The sequence below is a fragment of the Sorex fumeus genome, unplaced genomic scaffold (assembly GCF_029834395.1).
Source record: "Sorex fumeus unplaced genomic scaffold, SorFum_2.1 ptg000024l, whole genome shotgun sequence".
In the NCBI taxonomy this organism is placed as follows: Eukaryota; Metazoa; Chordata; class Mammalia; order Eulipotyphla; family Soricidae; genus Sorex; species Sorex fumeus.
The window spans coordinates 41568169-41592506 of record NW_026606081.1 but is presented as its reverse complement, the minus strand read 5'-3'; the positions used below and the strand labels follow the sequence as shown (position 1 = coordinate 41592506).

The 24338-nt window shown below is 35.6% G+C and overlaps 1 protein-coding gene across 3 annotated transcripts in view; it reads left to right on the top strand.

The window, feature by feature from the left end:
• GLRA3 (glycine receptor alpha 3) overlaps window positions 1-24338 on the top strand; it is a 203312-nt gene that overhangs the window by 130089 nt on the left and 48885 nt on the right. For all 3 annotated transcript variants that reach the window (XM_056114225.1, XM_056114224.1, XM_056114223.1), the window contains exons 6-7: window positions 11055-11192; window positions 17112-17326. In XM_056114225.1, coding sequence (XP_055970200.1) covers window positions 11055-11192; window positions 17112-17326 — 353 coding nt within the window. The remainder of the gene's footprint in view (window positions 1-11054; window positions 11193-17111; window positions 17327-24338) is intronic.

The following is a 24338-nucleotide window of genomic DNA, read 5'->3' as shown; positions in this document are numbered from 1 at the left end:
TGAACATACAGGCATGGATATTTGAATCATACATAGGTGATTTATATAGCACTGTAGCACTGTCCTCCCGTTGTTCATCAATTTGTTTGAGCAGGCACCAATAACGTTTCTATTGTGAGACTTGTTACTGTTTTTGGCATATCGAATACGCTACAGGGAGTTTGCCAGGCTCTGCCATGCAGGCGGGATACTCTCCGTATCCCTCCGGACTCTCTGAGAGGGACACACGAATTGAACCCAGGTCGGCCACGTGCAAGGCAAATACCCTACCCGCTGTGCTATCTCTCCAGCGAGATATATATATATATATATATATATATATATGCATATATATATGATTTATATAGAGAAAAACACAATAGTTTTAGTTTTTTAGCCTATAAGAGTACTTATAAAACATCTGTAGTAACCCATAAAGATAAATCAATAAATTCCTGAGAATCAGGACCACATACAGTGGAATATGGACTAAAATGTACAATAATCAATGGCAAAACTGATATAGATTGCCACTGTCACTGTCATTGTCCTCCCATTGTTCATCAATTTGCTCGAGCGGGCCCAATGACGTCTCCATCATGAGACTTCTTGTTACTGTGTTTGGCATATAGAATAGCTTGCCAGGCTTTGATTAAAGTATATAATAATCAATAACAAAATTACTATGCTTTGCTATATAGGAATATAAATTATAAATTATTATGCAATTATATATATCTGAAAACCAAAAGCATATGCAAAATAACTCCTCAGAGAAGAAATACAGGTCAGTTTGCACAAAAGACATACTGTGTATGAAATGGTGCTGATAAAGCAGTTTTCATACTAAAAGTTGTTGAGATAAGCACTCTCCTCAAGAAATTCTGAAAGGTTGGTAGTTTAAAGGATCACACACTGGTACTTTCAAAAGTACAGAAGCCTGTACACACTCCTGGAGAGACTTCTCAAGGAAAAACTTCATTAGATTGCATATGAAAAGATAGAATGAAGAGATAACAATCTTGGCAGTTTCAGTGATTAAAAGCAATAAAACATCAGACTTCTCTCTAGTTATCTGGTTTTAGATAAGAACCTCAGGCAGATACTTAACTGAAAAGAGTGAAAAAGAAATTCATTTAGATGGCTAATTTCACCATAAATTAATGAGCTCAAAGAATGAAAACAATGGGGAAGTGGAGAGCATTTTGTAGTTTTAGTCAATGATTTGCATAAGAATTAAGCAGAAACCTTTTTCTGTCTGGTTTGAGAATTTAAGGTGGCTTCATTTAAACACATGATATTGAAAGGGGCTGGAGAGATAGAACACGGGTTAGGATGTTTGCCTTGCATGCAGCCGATCTGGGTTTGATTCCTCCACCCCTCTCGGATATCCCAGCAAGCTACCGAGAGTATCCCTCCTGCATGGCAGAGCCTGGCAAGCTCCCCATGGCATATTCGATATGCCAAAAACAGTAACAACAAGTCTCACAATGGAGATGTTACTGGTGCCCGCTAGAGCAAATCAATGAACAACAGGAGGACAGTGCTACAGACAGTAAAAAAGAACCAGAGGTGGAAGGGAGGTTTAAAGGGCTTTCCAACCCAGCACCTCCGGAAGTAACCCCTGACTACAGAGAGTCTAGAGTAAACCCCGAGAACTACTGGGTCTGGCCCAAAGATAATTTTTTTTAAGTTAGAAAAAGAGAAGAGCCTAAGGCTATGATTTATGGATAAGGCCGAGAAGTAACTAAATTAGTTTTAACTTAAATAAACAGTGTTTCTTGAGGGAATTGAATTTGAATTGGTAAAATGGTGAGATACATAAATGTATAGACATAAGTTTAGAAATAGTGCTTTGAAGACATTAATGGAGATTTCTCATCAAACTAATAAAAATAAAGGCCAAAGGAATGGAAAAAAAAGACAGTATTTAGAGTTTAAGAAAGATAGGGAAAGAAGAAAGGTAGAAAACAGAGAGGCAGGTACAACTCTTTGTAACAGTAGCACTTTTCCTGTGCTACAAAAATATAATTGATTTGATTTACAAGTGAGTTATAGATTCCTATAGCACTTTCAGTGAACTTAGGAAAAAACTTAGAAACTCAATAATTTTTCAATGTTTATATATGTTACTGTAAGCATAAAATTCATTATTTAAATAATAGATAAATGATAAAATTTCTATGTAGTATTTTATAAAGTTTATAAAATAATTGATATGTAAATTTCTATAAATAATGAAGTTTATTATTTAAATTGTCACAAATAAATATTTATTAGCTGCAGTTTCACATAGGATTCCTTCTACTGCATTTAAAATAAAAATGAAATGACCACAATGAAATGAGAAGTTCGCCCACAGATTGTCCTGTAAAACAAGATCCCAACCACAGAGAATTTCAACCAGGCCAACGGAAAAAATATAATCCTCTTTTGTATTCCAAGTGCAAATCATTCCCTGTGCAAAACAACACATCTGTTCCAGAGAGTATGTTTTTTTCCTCCTACTGGTTTTTTTTTTTTTTTGTGGGTGAGGAGTGAGGGACGTTATCAAAGCCAAAAGTTCAATCTACCTTTTAGAATTTTCCCCATTCAGTATCACAAGAGAGTTCTGTAATGACTACTGTCAGTGATAACTTTGGGTGTGGAGAAATAATTATTGCCCTTTATTTATCTCTTTTTAATCCTCACTTTAACTTGTTCATCAGAAAATAAAAATCAGGTCAATAAGCAGAATGATTTGCATCTCCAAAATTCTCAGCAGTAGAAGCTAAATGAAATTTTGATACAAATATTATCATGCTTGCCTCAGGGAGAATTCTGCAATGAATCCCTGTTCTCCCCTAAATGTTTTTATTTTTATCTACTGCATAATTCACACCCCACTTTGTGAATGTGTGTATAGTTGTTTCTGGTTAATTTGTAAAACTGCATGATGTTTCTAGTGAAAATGCCTTGTATATTAAAGTAATCATTCCTTCTTTCTCAATGAGATTGTTTAATTTCACTAAATTCAGGATCCACCTCATAAATTTCTCTAGAAAGTTCACTGGTGGAGTAAAATATAAGGTAATATTTTCAAAAGACAAGTTTCATTGACACGGTTTTATTTATAAATGTAACATTTTTGTTTGCATTACTGAAATGCAAAAAACTATATTATTATTTGGACTATATGTTAAAGAAATTTACAGTGCAAATCGATGTCTAGAAATAAGAGTAAGAAAGCAACTCTGTTGTGGGCAGAGAGATAGTACAGTAGATAAGGTGCTTGCCTTACACATAACCAATCCTGTTTTCTGTCTCTGGTCCTCTGAACACCACCAGGAATGGTCCCTGATCACAGAGCCAGAATTAAGCCCTGAAAACTGCCCAGTTAGTCCAAAACTAAAATGGGGGACTGGAGCAATAGCACAGTGGGTGGGGCATTTACCTTGCACATGGCCGACCTGGGTTTGATTCCCAGCATCCCATATGGTCGCCCGAGCACCTCCAGGAGTAATTACTGAGTGCATGTGAAATTCCTGTGCAACCCCGGGTGTAACCCCCCAAAAGCAGAAAAGTAAAAGCCTAAAACGGAAAAATAAAGTAAGAAAACAAGTTTAGTTTTTCACCTTTAAATTTATACCATTAAAAAATAATTATTAATTGTGCAAATTAAATATGCAGTATAAAAAAGTTTAGGGTATTTTCAATTTTAACAGAATATTGAATAGTAAATTCTTTAGAATGAAAATAAAATTCTGTAGATTATTGAAAGCAAAGTTGACATAGACATAGGATAAGTAAGCAATCATTGTAGCTATAGAAGGTCTCATTTAAATTTTTTATCTACAGTGGATTATATATAACAAAAAGTGATTCAAAGATATCATAGTGAGGAAATTTATAAAATTTTTTATTATTCAGGTTGGAAAAAAACCAAAGAAATAATTTGGTGAAAAAAAGAACTCATTTCTACAGGGAACAGCCTAAAGTCCCTAAAATTGCAGGAAAAGAGATTTATCAGTATAAATTTTTTTTTAAATTTAAGAACTTTTCAATTTATGCTTTAGTGAAGGTTTTGGACAGACATATTTAAAGATAGATGGCAGATTTTGCTATTTTATTTTTCACATTCATTCTAAGTCTGGAGTGATAGCACAGCGGTAGGGCGTTCGCCTTACACGCGGCCAACATGGCCGACCCGAGTTCGATTCCTCCGCCCCTCTCGGAGAGCCCGGCAAGCTACCGAGAGTATTCGATATGCCAGACACAGTAACAACAAAGTCTCCAATGGAGACGTTACTGGGCCTGCTCGAGCAAATCGACGATCAACAGGAGGGCCTTTACCTTTATTCTAAGTCACATTAGATAAAACTCAAACTGCTTAGTTTGGCAATATGTTGGACAGATTAGCTAAGGCATAAAATAGTGATGAGCATTGCTGAGTGTGGTCCAAAAAGCAAACAAATAAACAAAACAACAAAAATCACAGTGTTGGGCAGTGACTTTTAAGAATTATTTCCTAACAATTCATACTGTTATTCTAGCTCATTCCACATCAAACACTGCACCACCATTATTCAAAATATTATGATGTCCTTTGCATGGCTGCTCAAATATATAAATCTTATTTTTGAATATGAATTATTAAAGCTTCTGTAGTCACAGTGCTGATTAGAAAGCAGGTTTTCCAGAAAGAAAATAAAATCATCATTAGTTACTTATAGGCCAGGAGCCATAGCACAGCAGTTTGCTTGTTTGTCTTGCATGCGGCAAACCCAGCTAGGTTCGATTCCTCCTCTCTCTCAGAGAGCCTGGAAAGCTCCCTGTGGTGTATTCGATATGCCCAAAGCAGTAACAACAAGTCTCACAATAGAGACGTTACTGGTGCCTGCTCGAGCAAATCAATGAACAATGGGAGGGCAGTTCTACAGTGCTACAATTACTTATAAATCAGGTCCCACATAAGCTTAAACAGTCATTTTATACAGCACCAGAATTATCTTTTCCCCTATATCCACATCTTTGTAAGATGACTTTTTGCTGAATGTCACATGTCCTAAGCATCTGACAATAAAATAAAAACATAATGTAATCACATATCTTGCATAAAACTGGTGTCAGTTTTGTATCCATTACATTTCTTATTGAAGTTAATTCTAATCATCATTTAACAAGGTATTTTTTTATTTCCTTCTTTTAAGTGTTACTAAATGAAGGCCCAAAGGTCTATTTTTCCACTTCATACAACAGTGAAGTATACAGAGCAAATACCTTTGAAGGAATTGTTCACAAACAACTATTAATTATTTTAAAAGCAGATAATTTCCAAATCTGTGTAAGTAAGTAAAGTAAGTAAAGGCCCTCCCATTGATCATCAATTTGCTCGAGCGGGCCCAGTAACGTCTCCATTGGAGACTTTGTTGTTACTGTGTCTGGCATATCAAATACTCTCGGTAGCTTGCCGGGCTCTCCAAGAGGGGCGGAGGAATCGAACTCGGGTCGGCCATGTTGGCTGCGTGCAAGGCAGACGCCCTACCCGCTGTGCTATTGTGATTATGGTATTCATAGTAAGTTTTCTGCAAGTTAAATATATCCAATAGCTTTACATGATGGTTCACACAAGAGGCTTCTGCCTGGATGTGAATGACCATGTTTACCTTTTTATCTCTCTTTATCTTTCCTGGATGTCTTCTCATGCATAAAATCAGCCTAATTCAATAGAGGCAGAATTAGGGTACCAAGCTGGTAACAGTGCCAGTATTGTGACTGCCGGTCTAAAATCTCTCAAACATTAGAGGCAGCTGTAAAGCTTCACACCACATCTAGATGGAGGAAAGCATGGAAAGCACTACCTCTAAATTCTGTCTCTGAGCTCCATTCCATGATTTTCCAATTAGTTCATTTAATTAAATGCAAAATATTTTGCTTTTATCCCAATTGATTATCATCTTATTAAATTTAGCACATTCCAATTTGATACACACTGTCTCTTCTAGTTAATCTTTTAGAGAATTAAATCACATTACATAGTGCAACTGTCTAAAAGGCAGACCTCAGTAATAATGCACTGGAGGTTTTCCTTTGATTATTAATTACTGAAAAGTATAGCACTTTTCTTATCAATCAGTGAGAAATCACTTAAGGATTGTCACTGAGAATTGATTTGAAATCTTTATTCATAAGGACAATATTAGAATTCATCAAGTAACTTGCTGAGAGCATTTTTTGTGCTTTATCTTACTTGATAATAAGATCATGACATAATATTAATATTGTGGCTTTTTCTTATGCCCTTATTGGCAGCACCTACAGAATATAGACTAATTTTACAATTTTTTAAAAAATTATAATTAAATTTTATTGTTATGGTTTTGATCACAAGTTTGCAACTGTGTTAGTGTAGGATAACACTGTTCTGTCCTTCCTGCATAGCCTCAGGTAGTTTAGGTTCATTGGGTTTCTCCCATCACAGTGCTCCCATTCCTGTTTATTTGTAGCTTCTTTCTTTGTGCTCTATTGACGTGTAAATATTGTTTTTCTCTTCTCCCTAAGTCCTTTGCATAGTCTATTCAGAGCAATCTCCTTTTCCTATGGAGACAAGAAGACATGCTTTTGTAATGTGACTCTTAGTGATATTTTCCTCCTGGGCATCTGTTATCTCACCTAAGCCTCAGCTGCCTTTACTTCCTAGCACCCCCAAAAGCAGATTTCTTAAGAGGGACTGGATGGAACCAGGGCAAGCGATAAACTATGTGCTACCATTGCATTGAGATGGGCCTAGCCAAAGAGCCATAATGCTTAACTATAAGTTAAGAGCTTGGTCATGGACAAATGCTGTCATGATCCAAAAAGTAATAACTAGATTTGGACCCTGCTAGCATTAGGAAAGATTAATCTGGCCTGAGAGCTGTGTAGTCCGAATTTGTGGCAAGTTGTTCCCAGGAGAGCTGCCCTACAAGTCTCAATGTTATCTCTTACTGTGTCCATACAAAAATAGCCAGTATTGATATGTTGATAGCTATTGGACTGAGGAAAGGAGAAAAACACCTTAGGAGGTATTTTGCCCTTGGTCCTTCAAGATGGGCTTTGGAATACCTTTTAGGTGGTATTCCCTTTGAACTTGGTAGGTCCTCAGGAAGGGTTTTCTGACTTTGATTTGGCACCCAGCAGTGGGTGCAGTGTCAGCCTGGAGAGATAAGGGAGTGGGAGAGAGGAGTTGGAGAGGCAAGAGAGATGGGGAGGGAGGAGAGAGCAAGGCCGCAAGATGGACTGTGGAGAGGCAAGCAAAGAGGACAGAGAGAGAAGAACATAGAAGAATACAGGAGCAGGCACGTGGAGAGAAGAGAGAGCCCAAGCTGCGAGATGGAGCGCAGAGTGATGAGCGGGAGAGACAGAAGGAGACGGGAATGAGGAGCAGTGTGAGACCAGAATAGGAGGCTCAGAGAGACTGGGGCAGGCGCGTGGGGAGAATGGAATAGACAGCAACTAATCAATTAACCGGCTTGGCCCTCACTTCCTCTGCCTTCTGCCCATGGCCCTGGCCGCCCCGGCTGGGTGAGGGGCCTGAGGCACCCCGAACAGGGCAACCAGAGGAAGAGCCATTGGGCCTCCCCCGGCCCCCCTAAAGATTTTTTACATGTTAGCACTTATGATTATAAGTTTCAAGCACTCTAAAATTGTCAAGATTTGGTGTTAGGCCCTTTTATTCTTTTTGTTTTGTTTTGTTTTGGGCTCAAATCCAGCGATACATAGAGTTTACTCCTGGCTCAGAAATTACTCCTGATGCTACTTGGGGAACCATATGGAATGCTGGGAATCGAACCGGGTTGGCTACCTGTGAGGCAAATGCCCTATCCACTGTGCTATTGCACCAGCCCCAGCCCTTTTATTCTTAATGCAGTCTAAGTATTAATAGATTTAAATATATTCTCAGTTTAAATTTGGGGTGATTTTGGACTCACACTCAGTGGTCCTGAGGGGTTATCTCAGTGCTCATGCATCATTCCTGTTGGGCTTGGGGAACTATATGTGGTGGCAGGATATATCCAGGTGAGCCATATGCATGGCAAGCACCGACCTGCTATATTATCACTCTAACCTCCTCAATTTTACTGTATTAGCAGCTTTTTCATTCTCCATCACTGCATTTTTAAAAATATTTTTGACTATCATAATTAATTAGCTTTCAACTCTCCATCCATTTATTACCCCTTTATATTACAACATTTTCTTTTCCTCTCTGAAGTTTGTTATGGTTGAAGTAATGTGTTCATAGTATTACTGACGTTTAGGATCTCAGAGTACAGTTCACAACCTCATTTTACCACCAGGAAACTGTCTAAGACCTTCACCCCCACCCCGGGGTCATCGCCCAAGCATCCACTCCATCCTCTCCCCCACCAAATTCAAATTCTCAAATAACCATATTTTCCTAATGAAACATATCACTACCTGTACAGAGTTTTATTGCAGATCTCATGCTCTGCCCACCATTTGCAAGCTCCATGAAGACACAGAAATGATCTCTCTTACTTATACTTTATTATAGCCAGAAATATGCTGGAGGGTCCGGAGAGCATGTTTTACCTCCAGGAGACCGACCCGGGTTCTGTCTCCAGCACCTTCACAGCCCAAGCACTGCCAGGAAAGACCCCCACACAAGTGGGACTACGCACTGAGCACTGCCGGGGGTGGAGCAGCAATCAAGGAAAATTAAACAAAATAAAGTTATATGTTAGTTCTACTAGAGAGTTTTCGAGGAAAATGTATTCACTTAGATGATCACTTTGGTGGGCCTACAGCTTAAATGAAGTCACAAATAACAAATAACTTGGTTTACCAAAAGATTATTCAAATTAAATGCATAAATTATAATAAAATGTTTTCACTTTGTACATTTTGACATAGCAGGTGTTCCTTGTCAGGTCAATAAAATTCACTTGAGTAATAGTTCTCCTGGCAATAGTCAGTAATCATGTGCTAAGTGTGAGCAATTTCTTCCTTCTATTTTTTAAATTCCTGCTGTTAGATAAGGAGCACAAACATTTGCAAGCTGGGTCAAACCCAAAACTCTCTATTTCTATCTCTCTTGTTTGAGAAAACTGGGCCAAAGATGTTTCTAGTTAGCTTTTTAAACTAAATGGGAATCTATAGTTTATTAATAAATCTCAAGAGTCATTAGGAACTTAAATGTTTTCTCAGTCCACATTCTCCTTTAGAATAAGTTTATCTTTCATATATTATTCATACGGATGTGAAAAGGTAACCCTTTGTTTTTCTTTTGTAATCTTTCACCTGTTTTTAAGCTCCCAAGGATAAATTAATTTTTGAGAAGATAATGTTCCAAATTTGAAAGATATCTTCAAAATAATTATTCAAACTTAGAAAGTTGAGAAACACGCAAAACATGCTTTAGGCTTAATTCATATATTATTCTGAGCTTTTCCTTACAATACATTTTGGTTCTATATGTTTTTAACTGTGTGTGTATGCATGGTATGATTGTGTGACTAAGATCACAAAAAATATTTTGAACATAAAAATGCAGAATTCAAGCAATTTTTTGCATCAGACACATTAATTTGCAGTGTTTGTTCAATTTTAAAGTTTTCTCAAATGTAAGATGGAATTCTCATTGTAACTATTTCCCATTTAATGAGCTTTCCTTTTTTTGCATAGTGACTATTACTGTCTCCTATGTAAATTAGAGTTTAAGCCTTATTGATTTTTATGTAGGATTACATTTAATTTATTTATGAATTATCATATATTACTGACATTTAAACTTTGATATTCCAGTAGAAACATGGGCCAGGAGGACTGGTCCACTGTTGGAAGCTACCTATATGTAAAGAGGGTCACTTTGGATAGAGAAGGGACTACTATGACAGTGATAGTTGGAAATGATCATTCCAGATAACAATTGAGTGCTCAAAGTAGGTAAACGGATATAGTAGTGTTCATCAATTTGCTCGAGCGGGCACCAGTCACCAGTAATGTCGCCATTGTGAGACTTGTTGTTACTGTTTTTTTTTTTTTTGGCATATTGAATAGGTCAGGGGTAGCTTGTCAGGCATTGCCCTGCAGGTGGGATACTTGCAGTAGCTTGCTGGGCTCCCCGAGAAGGGCGGAGAAATTGGACCCGGGTCTACCGCATGTAAGACAGATGCCCTACCCGCTGTGCTATCGCTCCATCCCAAGTAAAAGCATATCCAAACCATAAGGCCCAGATTGAGAGATAAACAGACAGACAGACAGAAACAGAGAGAAGTGCCTCCCATAGAGGCAGGCTAGGGTGGTGGTGGGTGATGGGGATGGTAGCAGGTGGGAAACTGGGGACATTGGTGGTAGAAAATATACACTGATGAAAGGATTTAAGAGAATAGAAAAAATCAAAAGGAAAAAAGTAAACAAACGTTGATATCTTTCTAAATAAAGGGCTATATATAAATCACTTTGGGGATGAGATAGTACAACAGGTTGAGCACAGCCTTGCATGCTGGGCATTAGGTTCATTCATTGACCTGAGCCAGGAGTAATCCCTGAGCACCACCAAATACAGCTCAAAATTCAAAGCAAAACTATAAATTATCACCTTTTTCATTTGGGGACATGAAGACACAGAAGCAGATGCTATAAATTAAAAGAGATAATGATTAAATTAAAAAAATCAGCCTTGGCAGTGTACTCTTGCTATGTTATGGTTTAGAACATTTCCTAACAGATTTCAACTTCAGTTTTTGTTAATAGAGTTCTGAATAGTTTGAGAGAAGGAAAAGGAAATCTAATAAAGTAGAACCAAATGAACATGTGAGCTATTCCAGGAGTTGTTCGTCCCAGGAAAGAATGTATAGTAATGTTTGTTTGGGTCTCTACATGTCACGGTGTAGCATTAATTAAAGAGGATTCCATATGAACAGACTTCTGCAGACTTTTGTGAGGGAAAACTGTACAATCCGTAGCTCAGCGAATATAATACATTGATGATTTGGTTTACTCATGCCAGGAGACTGTTACATGTGCTCTTCATGATTTTATTTCTTTGGCGGTTCTCTTCTGCTATTAATATTTTATTTTGCTTTTCCTAGTTGGGTATACAATGAATGACCTCATTTTTGAATGGCAAGATGAGGCTCCTGTACAAGTGGCAGAAGGACTTACTCTGCCCCAGTTTCTATTGAAAGAAGAGAAAGACTTACGATACTGCACTAAACATTACAACACAGGTAGGGGGTGAATGTTCTTCAGAACAGAAAAGTTATGTGCCACCTCTTTGTAGGTTTTTTTGTGGATTTGTGACATGCAGTCATTTCATCCATGCTAAAGTAATTACCTGTACTACAGTTTTATTATATATGTGTATATATGTATGTATATATATGATGTGTATACACACATACACACACATACACACATATGTATGTTTTGGGCCAACCCAGCAGTGCTCAGAGATTATTCCTAACTCTGAAACCAGGATCATTCCGGGAGGCTCCCTGCCATATGGGCTTCAGGGATTGAACCCAGCTTGACCATATGCAAAGCAAAAGCCCTACCTGCTGTACTACCACTCTGACCCTTTATAGTTATATTCTAATGATCGTGATTCTCCATCAGAAAGTAGGAAATAAATGCTGGGACTCATTGTCATTTCTGTTTTTATGAAGCTAAAGAAATTCTTAGTGTTCAATTATGTTTGCAATTTTTTTTTGGTAAACATCTCATCTTTGGTTTCATAGTAATGTTTCCCCCTGAAGTAGTTTTAATTTTTCTACAAGTGATACAAATGTAGTTTAACATCTATTAAAATGTACTTTGAAAATACTGTTTACTAATAAAAATTTTGAGGATTTTTTGGTTGTTTGTTTCTTAAGGCTTCAATTGCCTAAACGTTTGGCCAAAGTTTCATGCATTTTGAGTATTTAAGTACGTACTGTCCACATGGGTGTATACTTTTTTGCCTTTGAAGTCAGACACTAGATGTAGTTATCAATACCAAAGGATAAAGAAACTTTTGAGCTATTATATTTCTGAGTTCATTCCCTTCTCTCAAGCAACAAAAGCTAATGCTCTAATAACCAGTATAAGGACATAAGCTCTTCTTACTAATTCCATTAAACTACCCACAGTAGAGGCATCATGCTATTGTGGTTATTGCATGACTTCCCTCTAGCATCCGCTGCTGCTGTAATATTTCATTATGGTAACTATGTTTTCTCTTGAGCTCAGAATTTTCCAGAACTGGAATCCAACTTTCCAATTGACCAGGCTCTGATTTCTTTTATATCCTCAATCAGCTCCCAGTATTTGGAGAATTAGCCACTGTCGTGATTCTTTGCCAGGGGTAAGGCTAGTATCTGATGTAGTAAGAGTTCAGGTTCCCACATTAAGGCAAAGACGAAGGACAGGCATTAAGAACCAGCACTCTTACTCAACTCTTGAGGTTGGTGACAGTGATAGACAATTATTTGAGAAAACTGAACAGAATCTATAGTTGGGTAAGAGTAGTTTCCTAGGGCTGCTACAAACATGGTGGTGCTCTGTATCTTTGTACTCAAATCCCTTTATCCCTCCACCCTCTTTCTGTTGTCTACTTGGAGCATACCATAGTTCTTCCCTCTTCTCCACAACTATTCCTAGTTCAGGGTCTTTGAACTTCTATTCCTTTTATTCATAAGCCTCTTCTCCCTGTATTTATCCCAGACCTAAGACTCACATCCTTAAGAACTGTGCAAATACCAGCTCCTCAAAGGATTCTCAATAATAAATAGATATTAAAAACCCAAATATTACCCTGTCCACTCTCTGATGTCAATGTATTAAGTTAAACATTCAATTTATATCTTTACTTATTCACAGTCTTGTTCTTCTATTACCATACTTTGTAAAGCCAAGGATTCAAGGACCATGTTTATTCTTTTCTGTGGTTTTGATGTTTAGGCTCAGCCGAAGTTCATAGGTACCTAGTAGATATTTATTGAATGCAAGAAATGTAAATATTGGACTTGGATAGGGAAAAATTTTCTGTGCCCATGCAAATATTTCAGCCTGAATTTGACAAGAGGGAGGAGGTCAAATTTTCTGTAAACAGGAAGTTCCTTGTTTTAGAACAAAGAGGCTCTTTTTATTCCCATATTATTGGGGTATAACTGATAAAACTGTAAGACATTTAAAATGCATAATGTGATGGTTCGGTTTAATTATATGTTTGAAAAGATTCCCCTATTAAGTTATTAACATATCCATCATCTAACATATTAAGAGTGTTTGCTGTATCTTTGCAAAGTAGAGTGAGGTGGTGGGTTTCCATATTACTCTTAACAAGTTTCAATTACACAACCTAGGTTTATCAAGTAAGGTCATAGATACTCAGGGCCCATTGATCTTTTTAAGTGAAGCACACCTTAGTAAATCATCTATATACTATAATTTATGTATTATATAATTTTAAAACCTTGACTTTTAAAGAATAGTTAAATTTTATAGAGTATTTAAAGTACTACGCTGTCATCCTTATCATCTACTTTGGGAATGTTTTTCATTTGGGGGGGAACTCTCACCTTTATTAACAGCCTTTTTCATCTAACATCCATTCATTAACTTTTTATTTCATAGAGTGATGCTGTCTGTACATTTCCAGTAAGAGAAATCATATGTATCTTTGTGACTGGCTTGTTTTACTTAGATAATGCTTTGGAGGTTTATCTTTATTACATTTCAGTGTTTCTTTATAATTTATGTATAATACTCTATGCCATGAATATTCTATAGTTTGTTTATTCATTTGCCAGATGATTGATGTTTGAAGGTTAGCAACATTTTTGCATAAACAGAGCTGCTATGATCTATTAATTGATCTATTAATTGATGCAAATTAATATATGTCACATCTATTAAGTGTATGTCTAACAGCAGAGATGGATCAATAATTTTTATCAAATCTATGTGTAATATTTTAAAGACTTCCAAATTATTTTATTTCACAATATTTGCACAAAAGGCATTGTACCCAATCTAGCACTGAATGAAAATTCCAGTTTTTCCGTAGACTTAGTCATGTCTCTTTTTATCATAGTCATTACAGAGATGTGAAGTTGTGCCTCATTATGAATGTGATTAGAGATTTCCAGTGAAAGATGACGAGCATCTTTCCAAATGCATTTTTATATTTACATAACTTCTTTTGAAAACTATATTTATTCAATATTTATTCAGTTCCTTTGCCTATTTTTTAGTTGAGTCACTTCTCTGTAATAATTGATTTGCATCGACTTCTTTTCGTGGTTACCCTTTACTTTCCTAATGGTATTATTTAATACAAAAGGTTTCATTCAATTCTAATCTAGTGTAACTTATAATTATTTTCTTTAATTACCTGTGATTTGGGTTTTATATTTAAGAAATGGTTGCCTAATTCCAGGTCACAAAAATTTACTTCTGTGTTTTCTTCTAAATTTTATAATATGAAAACTTACTTATAGGTTTGTAGTTCATTTTGAAATAACTTCGAATATTATAGGAACTAGAGATAGAAATTTATTACTCTGAATTATCTGTTGAAGACACCATTCTTTCCCTGTTGGAGAACCTAAACCCATTGTCAAAAGTCAAATAAGGGCAGAGAAATAGTACAGTGGTTACGATGCTTGTGTTGCATGCAACTGACTTGAGTTCAATCCTCAAACCACATATATGCCCCGCTTAGCCCCCACCTGGAAGGGCATTTGCCTTACATGCGGCTGACCCAGGTTCGATTCCTCCACCCCTGTCAGAGAGCCCTGCAAGCTATTGAGAGTATCCTGCCCACACGGCAAAGCATGGCAAGCTCCTCATGATGTATTCAATATGCCAAAAACAGTAACAAGTCTCACAATGGAGACATTACTGGTGCCTGCTTGAGCAAATTGATGAACAACGGGAGGACAGTGCTATAGTGCTAGCTCCCACCAGCCCTTCCCTCCACACTGCCACCCCTGAGCCCAACAGAAGGTCTTTGAACCCAGAGCCATGAGTAAGCCCTGAGTACTGTTTGGTGTAACCCAAAAAGAAAGCAAAACAAAATCAAATTACCATAAATTGTCATTTCTGTACCTTCATTCTGTATTTTCGGTTTTTTCTCTCAAGAGAATTTTAGCTATTCTAGGTCCTTTGCATTTTCATACCAATTTTTTTCCATCAGCTTGTCAATTTCAGCATAAAAGATAGTTTGATTTTAATAGAAATTGCAATGATTTTGTAGTTTAATATGGGAATGATATGTAATATGATATGTGATGATAACCACATTTAGCTTTTACTTACTTCCATATTTTTACTTATTAACATATATAAATGACTCCATTTATTTCAGCCACTTTTATTATATTATATATATTATTTTTCATATTTCATTATTTTACCTAATTTGTTAAATTTGGGCTGGAGCAATAGCACAGCGATAGGGCATTTGCCTTGCGTGCAGTCGGCCCAGTTGAGCCGGGTTCGATTCCTCCGCCCCTCTCAGAGAGCCCAGCAAACTACCGAGAGTGTCTTGCCCGCACAGCAAAGTCTGACAAGCTACCCGTGACGTATTCAATATGTCAAACACAGTAACAACAAGTTTCACGATGGAGACGTTACTGGGCCCGCTCGAGCAAATTGATGAACAATGGGAGGACAGTGACAGTTAAATTTATTTCTAAGCAATTCATCTGTATGGTTCTCTTGTAAAGGAAATTGTTCTCAAAATTATTTATTGTTAGTATATAGAAGCACAAGTTTTATACACTGTTAGTCTATCTTATAACTTTGCGAACTAATCTTTCAAGTGGGTTTTGAATGACTTCTTTAAGATTTTCAACATAAAAAGTATTGTCTAAGGTCATGAGACTTTCACATATAAATATAAATATTGACTCTTTAAAAACCAGGTATGCTGGTTAAAACCTCTGAATATAACACTCAATTGAAGGGACAGGAAGAGATATTCATGTATTGTTCCAGAATTTAGTGTGAAAACATTCAATTTTTCATCATTATATATGATGTTGACTATAAATTTTTGAAAGTGCTCTTATTCAATTTGAGAAAATTCTTTATGGTTTATTGAATGTTTTTATTTAAAAATATGTTGAATGTTTGACAGGTTTTATGCATGATTGAAGTAATTATATGGTTTTTATATATTTTATATTGATTAAACATAAATCAGATCAACTTGTTCAAATGACATTAATAAAACATTAATGATAATGTATGCTAGCAATTTTCCCAAATATGTTTTTTGAATTTTTCTTTCATAAGCAGATCAAAGAATGTTATTTAGAGAAATATTAGCAGGTTTACTCCTGTATTTCATCCTTCTGAAAATAGTTATAATCATGCATAAAATTAAATTTTAAGTAATTCAGATAAATTTATTTTAAGAATCTATGTCATTGTAATGGATAAGGGAGTGAAATAGCAGAAATGTTAATATGGTATTTAATGAAATCATTGGTTTCCTTATAATCACTTATAATGGAGTTAAAAAGATTAAAGCACATAGAAAAAATGCATCTCAGGTTTTTTTTCAATGTGTTTTTGAGTGTGTTCAAGGTTATTATGGAAAATGCATGTTTTCTTTTTGTTTCTATCAATAGTTTTCAGTTATTAATGCATAAAATAGCATATTATATTTAAGGAACTACTTATCTTCATTTATATTTATTCTTTACCATTTATTTTAATGTACACAGAAAAACTTCTGGAAAAAATAGTTTCTATCTCTTAATAAATCCTTAAGAGCAAGATAAATTGTTAAGATCTGTAAATAGTAGATTCTCATAAGTTCTTTCTGAAAGGCAAAGCAATTTTAATAATTTATTAAAGTTAAATTATAAATCCTGAAAGATTTTGGCAAGTATGAAGCACTAAACAATGTAAAATATAAGATTATATGCTGGTCCCTCAGTAGGTTGGTTATCATATTATATTGTTTCTAAATGCAAACAGAAAAACAAGAAGAATTTGTTCTTAGAAAACAGAATTCATATATGATTCAGGACCCCATTTCATTGTAGTAGTAAAGTTTAGAGTAACATTATTATTAAAACAAAATTGTGACCTTTACTGTAGCGAAAGAAATACCTGTTTTTACTAATTGCTGCATTTATGTTACAACCAAATAGGAAAGTTTACATGTATAGAAGTGCGGTTCCATCTGGAGCGACAAATGGGATACTATCTGATTCAGATGTACATCCCCAGTCTCCTGATCGTTATTCTGTCCTGGGTTTCATTCTGGATCAATATGGATGCTGCGCCTGCCAGAGTAGCTTTGGGAATAACCACTGTACTGACCATGACCACACAGAGTTCAGGATCACGAGCTTCCTTACCAAAGGTAAGTGCACTAGGGGCCAGGGAGATAGTACAGTGGGCTAGGAGCTTGCCTTGCACATGGTCAACTTGGGTGCAGTTGGTGGCATCCCATATGGTTCCCTGTGCATGGCCAGAAGTGATTCCTGAGTACAGAGCCAGGAGTAACCCCTGAGCATCATCAGGTGTGCCTCCACAAAAGTAAAACAAAGGTAAGTGCACTAAATGGATTTATGCATTTATTTCCACAAATATTTCTGGATGCATAAATATTATCATCAGCTTGTTGTCACATCTTTTCTGTAGGAATCATTCTCGGCTCATCTGAAATTAATACCACAGCACATTTGATGGGATACAAATTGTAGGCAACAAATCAGAGGGAAATATATATCTATATATAAATATATATCTATAGATAAATATATAGATATAAATATTCAAATATATATAAAGTTTCAGATATATATGCAAAAGCTCATATTACTCAACCTTTAACAACATGTTAGTGATATTCTAAAGAATGTGTTAATTGCCCCTGCCAAAATAAAACAATCTTTACACTAGCTCCTGTATGGATACTTTTTTGTAGCATTTTCAGTGGTTTTCCATAACAGACAATACAAAATATATCATTTCTGTTGTACTTTGGGACAGAGCTTGAGGCTTGGAATGAAAACATCCCAAATTTGGTGGTGGGAAGGTGTAATGGTGGGGTGGGATTGGTGTTTGAATATTAACTATAATCAAATATTGTGGACCACCTTATAAAATAAAATAATTAAAAATAAATTAGATAAAATTAGTATTTAACTTGTAAAACACATAAAGGAAAACTTGTATAAACCAAAAATAACTTCTAAGATAGTTTGTGAGATGCCCCCTAATCATTTTAAATATGAATACTGCTGTTATACAATCTTACTCTCAAAATTAGAAATACATAAAAATGAATATAAGTTGAATCTGTATGGTATCATTAATTTGATGCCAGGGCGAAACTTGTTTTCTACAACTGAATGATATCCTTAATCCAATATAGTTACTTTAAATAGCAGCACAATGCTTTATTGCATGGATATGTAATCATCTGATCACTATTGGGATTAATTTCATAATGAATATTTGTAGAGTGAGCATTATACATTTAAAGATGCATCTGCAAACCTACATATATGTGCACATGTCTAAGTTTATTTTCATATTATAAGTCCTAGAATAGGAAATATTGTATGTATAGCCTTTGGCATTGATAGTTGTCAGATTTCTATCAAGAAAAATGATCCATAATTGCACTACATCAATTTTATGTGAGATTTCACATCCAAATGTGACATGGACCAAATAGAGTATTTTTTATGTGTGTGTGTTCATGTTTGATTTTTTTCCTGCTAAATTTTAAATATCCAAGTCAGTAGAAGAAAGAACTTATACAGTGATATTATTTTAGTTCACCTTGAGCTGTCAGAATAAAAACAAAACAGTTGCTCTGAGAGGTTTGTAAAATATTCTGAATAAAATTAGGAAGCTCCTTCATCAGTTTAGCAAGATAGCAATATAAAAATATTTTCTCCAAAATTTCTTATCAAAAGAAATATCTGCCATATAAGTTAAGTAATTTTATCTGGTTTCCAAAAGCTTCACCATAATTTCTGTTGCAACAGTGTACTTTAATATAATAAAATTAGTTTTAATTGTTTTGCTTATACATTTGATGCTATCTCTGTACTATATCTAGAAATTGTATATCTACCATCACAGTTTGCTTTACCACATGATTCAATTTATTAGACTAAAAATTCTAGATAGGGGGCTGGAGAGATAGCACAGCGGATAGGGCATTTGCCTTGCACGCAGCCGACCCAGGTTCGATTCCCAGCATCCCATATGATCCCCTGAGCGCTGCCAGGAGTGATTCCTGAGTGCAGAGCCAGGAGTAACCCCTGTGCATTGCCAGATGTGATCAAGAAAGAAGAAAGAAAGAAAGAAAGAAAGAAAGAAAGAAAGAAAGAAAGAAAGAAAGAAAGAAAGAAAGAAAGAAAGATTCTAGATAAAAATAAGTTAACAAAAGACTTTTACCACTAAAATTTTTGTCACTATAGGAAGAAAAAGTTCTATAGAAAAGAAAAAGTTCTGCCATGCTAAATTTTCATGGTTGTCTTAAAAAAATTAAGGCCTGCTTTTTATTAACACTTATTTGTATTTTGAAAACATCCATAGCAACCTGTTTTTTCTGTTTTTATTATATTTTATTGGGTAATATTACCTTACAAGATTAATTATGGTTTAGCTATATAATGACATACCTCTTCAACCAGTGTTTTATGAAAGATTAGCCAGGTAAAAAGTATAAATCTGCTTTCAAGATTAATGCGTCTTTATGCTTTTTGATACATGTATAAATATCTTGGTGGCTCTGAGTAATAGTTGAAGTTCTCCTCTCCCCAAATTATCTTTTTAAAATGGAAATATGCATTGAGTCATTGATTTTACACAAAGCGTATTTTTTCTATACGTTGCTAACCAAAAAGGAAGATAGCAAAAATCAAATTTCAGGAAGCCACAGATTCTTTGAGGCACAACATAAAAGCATTTGAATTCAGAGATTAGGGTATAATTAGAGAGGTACAAAGAGAAGGAAGTAGACATTTTTTCAAAAAGTAAACTTAAAAAGACAATAGAGATACAAGTTTGAACAGAGAAAGTTATGGGATAGGTTCCTATTTTTTTTCTCAAAATATAAGAAGTATCTTTGAAAGCCATAACCTCAAGAAATAAATACATATTCTACCACAAATTTAGTTACACACATAATTATACACATAGTTCTTTCATTTTTAGATCATAGAGACATGATCACCGAAAATGCTATTACAGATTAAATTATGACTCACCCAAACTGGTAAGTGACCCAAAGTGGCAGCTGAAGATGATATTTAAGGTGTAGGAGATTGAATATATTTATTTATGTATATTAGCATTTCGAAAGGCAGGTGCGAAAGACCCAAATGAATTAATTTGCATCTTTAACATCTGCCTTCCTAATTAGCTAGAATTAATTTTATGAGTAAAATAATTTGAAAGAGTGAACTGAAAAAGAATGCAGTTACATTCTGACTCTGATTTAGGAACTCAGAAAACAAGTGAAGGTGCCACCGCTGTAGTTAGAAACAGATTTCTCAAACAATGCACCTTAAGATTTCCTATTCTCAAATTCACAAGTGAGAGTCATTTGTGATGTCTGAAATACTGTTTTCATTATTCTTCTGCTGACAAAATTTAGAAAGTAAGAAAACAAAATTAAATTCAGGGAAACAGTGGGAATTATCAAGCAGAGAAAGGAAGAAACAGTAAATCATGAATTTAGGATAACTGCTTAGTGCTTTGTCCGGGCTCCGTGCCAATGTTTCCTGCAGTGTAAGGAGTTTGGCAATCAGTCAATTCGGACTCAGAGTAGAAAACCTCAAAGAATAATCTTGAGTGAGCACCATGAAAACTAGAGTAGAGAGTCCTCTCTAATGTTTCCTGTTGAATGGCCTTCTTTAGTGACATGATAAATCAAGTATGTACTATTCCAGATCAGACTCCTGTAAATCATTTCTTGGAACTTGGCACTTGGCTTTTCTACAATCACTGCATTGGGTGTCCAGAAGGGCAAGAAGTACAGATATATTCTACTGATTGCGACTTTTCAAAGTTGTAACTTTGTGTGCTTAGGGGTAAATAAAAATGGAAAGACTATAGGTGATCATGGAGTTCCTGTCATGGACAAATGTATAAACCATTATAAGGAATGTGTTCATTTTGGATGCATTGAAGGATTTTAATTTCCACATAAAGATTGAACGAAGGCCGCATGACATCATTTGGTTCTTGTAACCAGCTCTAGAAAACAAATTATTTCACAATACCTTTTCAGCAGGTCTGATTTTGGGTTGTGAACTCTAAACAATAATGGTGCATCTTTTGTCGAAACAATGAATCTAATCAAAGTAGATATAGTGTTAATTAGAATTCATCAGCCTCACAGGCATTGGAAGGGGTGGGAGGGGGGTATATTGGGGTTCTTGGTGGTGAAAAATAAGTACTGATGAAGGGAAATGTGTTTGATCATTGCATGACTGAGACTTAAACCTGAAAGCTTTGTAACTTTTCCCATAGTGATTCAATAAATAAATAAATAAATAAATAAAAGATTGAACAAAGAGGGTAAGGAAAGAAATAGGAAAATATCGAGCCGGCTGTTATTGTTCAAAGCATGTGATGGTCTGGAAGTAGAAGAGAAAAGTTTGTGATGGATGTCTAAATAGTTTTGATATCAGTTGTTGAGAAAATGTATGTGCAAGTAAAAATAGAAAAAATTGGATTCTCAATTGGACATTGAGGATTGAGGGAAAAGGAGGAGTCAAGAGTGACCTTGGTGGGACTAGAGAGAAGGCTCACTGGGGAGGATGTGTTTCTTGCACATGACTGATCTGGGTTCAGACCCGAGCATCCCAAAAGGTCTTCCATGCAATACCAGGAGTAATTCCTGAGCTTCACCAGGTGTGACCCCCAAACAAAAACAAAACAAAGCAAAAAGTGGTCTTGGTGCTATTCACTGGAGATGTGTAATAATTGTCACTGTTGGGAAAGATTTTGTAGCTGATGGATCTCTGGCTGAATAAATTTACTTTGAGATGTAGAGAAGATAACTACATGAAATGAACAAACTTGGCAGTTACTAGAAGAGTCATCCAGTCCTCAGACTTTAAGTGTTAATGAACATGAAGCAAACCAGATATAACTTCACAGCAAATAATAAAAAGCCCAGAAAAGGAAGAATCGACAAATATTTGTGGTTGAACTTCCCATGTAAGGTATTAATGAAGTTTGATATTCAAATTTATTCACCCAAGGCCATCTCTACCAACTAGTTTTTCTTCTTTTTCTGACTCTTCCTCCTCTCTTACCTTGTTTCCTTCTTGTGGTACCTTGTCCTACAGGTTGCCCCCCAGCCTCATGCTAGGTCTCCCCTCAAACCACAGCTAACTGAATTTTCACCTATGGCCCCTTTGAAATATCCTGGGGACCCACAAGTAGCCATATATTCCTGGATTGAGACATGATATGTTGGATAGTTTAATTAAGAACAAGAAACATTCACCTCCAAAATTTTCCCCAAGCTTTGATACCCCAATATTTTGTTAATTTTTGTCATTATATCACAGATTCTAAACTGCATAATTCTATTTCTAAAACTTCACAAATCAAAAGTTATAAAAAACAATTTTCCCTGGAAAAATAAAAAATGAGAGCGCTGATTGTAGTAGTTCTTACATTATTTTAAAAATACATTTGTTTCATCTTAACAACAAGTAAAACTTTTGATTATGAAAAAATTGTATTTTTACTTAGTAAAAAATAAGTAAAAATAGAAAATTTTATTTTTATAAAATAAAATTAAAATAAAAAATAAAAGAATTTAAAAAATAAGCAGCTGGAGCAATAGCACAGTGGGTAGGGCATTTGCCTTGCATGTGGCCGACCCAGGTTCAATTCCTCCGTCCTTCTTGGAGAGCCCGAGAAGCTACCGAGAGTATTCCCCCCTGCATGGCAGAGCCTGGCAAGCTACCCATGATATATTTGATATGCCAAAAGCAGTAACAACAAGTCTCATGATTGAGATGTTACTGGTGCCCACTCGAGCAAATCAATGAACAACAGGATGACAGTGCTACAGTGCCTCTTAGTATGAAGATGAATAAGAATAGACAGACTCAACAGAAGAGACAAAATACAATTTTATTTTGGTAACAATAATTTTCCAAGAAAGAAAATATGGAACTTCAATAAAATCTTCTACATACAACAGTATTGTACATCTCTTACCCTTTCTTTTCTGCTTCCAAATATCAATTAATTATTACCAAAGATATCTTGCCATTTCTTTTTAAAATTCTGTTTCATAAGGACCAGCTAAGATATAACTTGGGTGCATATTTTATGCTCTATAGAGGTAAAAAAAATACCATGGGCACTCCAGGTTTGCTCTTTAAAAATCAAAGCATTGTCTTACAAAGACCTTTGAGACCTTTGAATGTAGCATGTTAAATAGACAGGTATTTTCATATAGTCAAATATTCCTTCGCCCCCCCTACTCTCTCTCTCACTCTCTCTCTCTCTCTCTCTCTCTCTCTCTCTCTCTCTCTCTCTCACACACACACACACACACACACACACACACATACACCAAATGTAAGGGGAATATTTAGACTCCAATTTATTCTAAATTTTAGCTCCCAGCACAGTAGATTATTTCATTGCAGTCAGGTTGCAAATCTTCTGCATAATTATACTCAAGTATTACTGGCTTATTGTGTACTTACTATCAGGCCTAGGAGTTAACTATGCCTCTTCAGGGTGGGTCTGAGATTGGTTGAATTAAGGGAGACTGGATCTTTGGCTATAGAGTTAGTTAAAGGACATACCACCGGTATTGGCATTTTGTAAATGCAGAGATATGGGGAATTAGGCATCACTTCATTGGTAAACTGCAGATACTGGTAGCTTGCTCCTTTCCATAGTAGAGTGCAAAAAGAGCGGAGGACGAGCAGAAACATGCAGAGCTTTTGCTCAGAATTGGCACACAGTTCCTTTTGTTCTTATTTCTTCCATAAGTCATACCTAGTCTCATTGCCAAACCCCAAATCAAGAAGGATAAAATTTACTACTCTCACAGGTAAATCTTGGAGAGAAAGGGAAGGATGGATGGAATTTTGCAAATAATGAACAGGAAAAAAATCCACAATCTTAAAATGCTTTGCTAAAATTTCTATCTCTGTACTTAAGAGCAAACTCTGTTATATTCAATCAAAAATGGGACAGTATGAAGAGAGGAAAGAGAAGGAATTCCTAGAAGACTCCATGGATTTCTCTTATCCTGCCCTCCACTTCTATTTTTGCCTTAGTCAGAACAACGCTAGTAAACATTAGAAAATAAGAAATACTTGAAACGTTGCAGGTGACTAAGAAATTATAAAATTCACAGTTCAGGG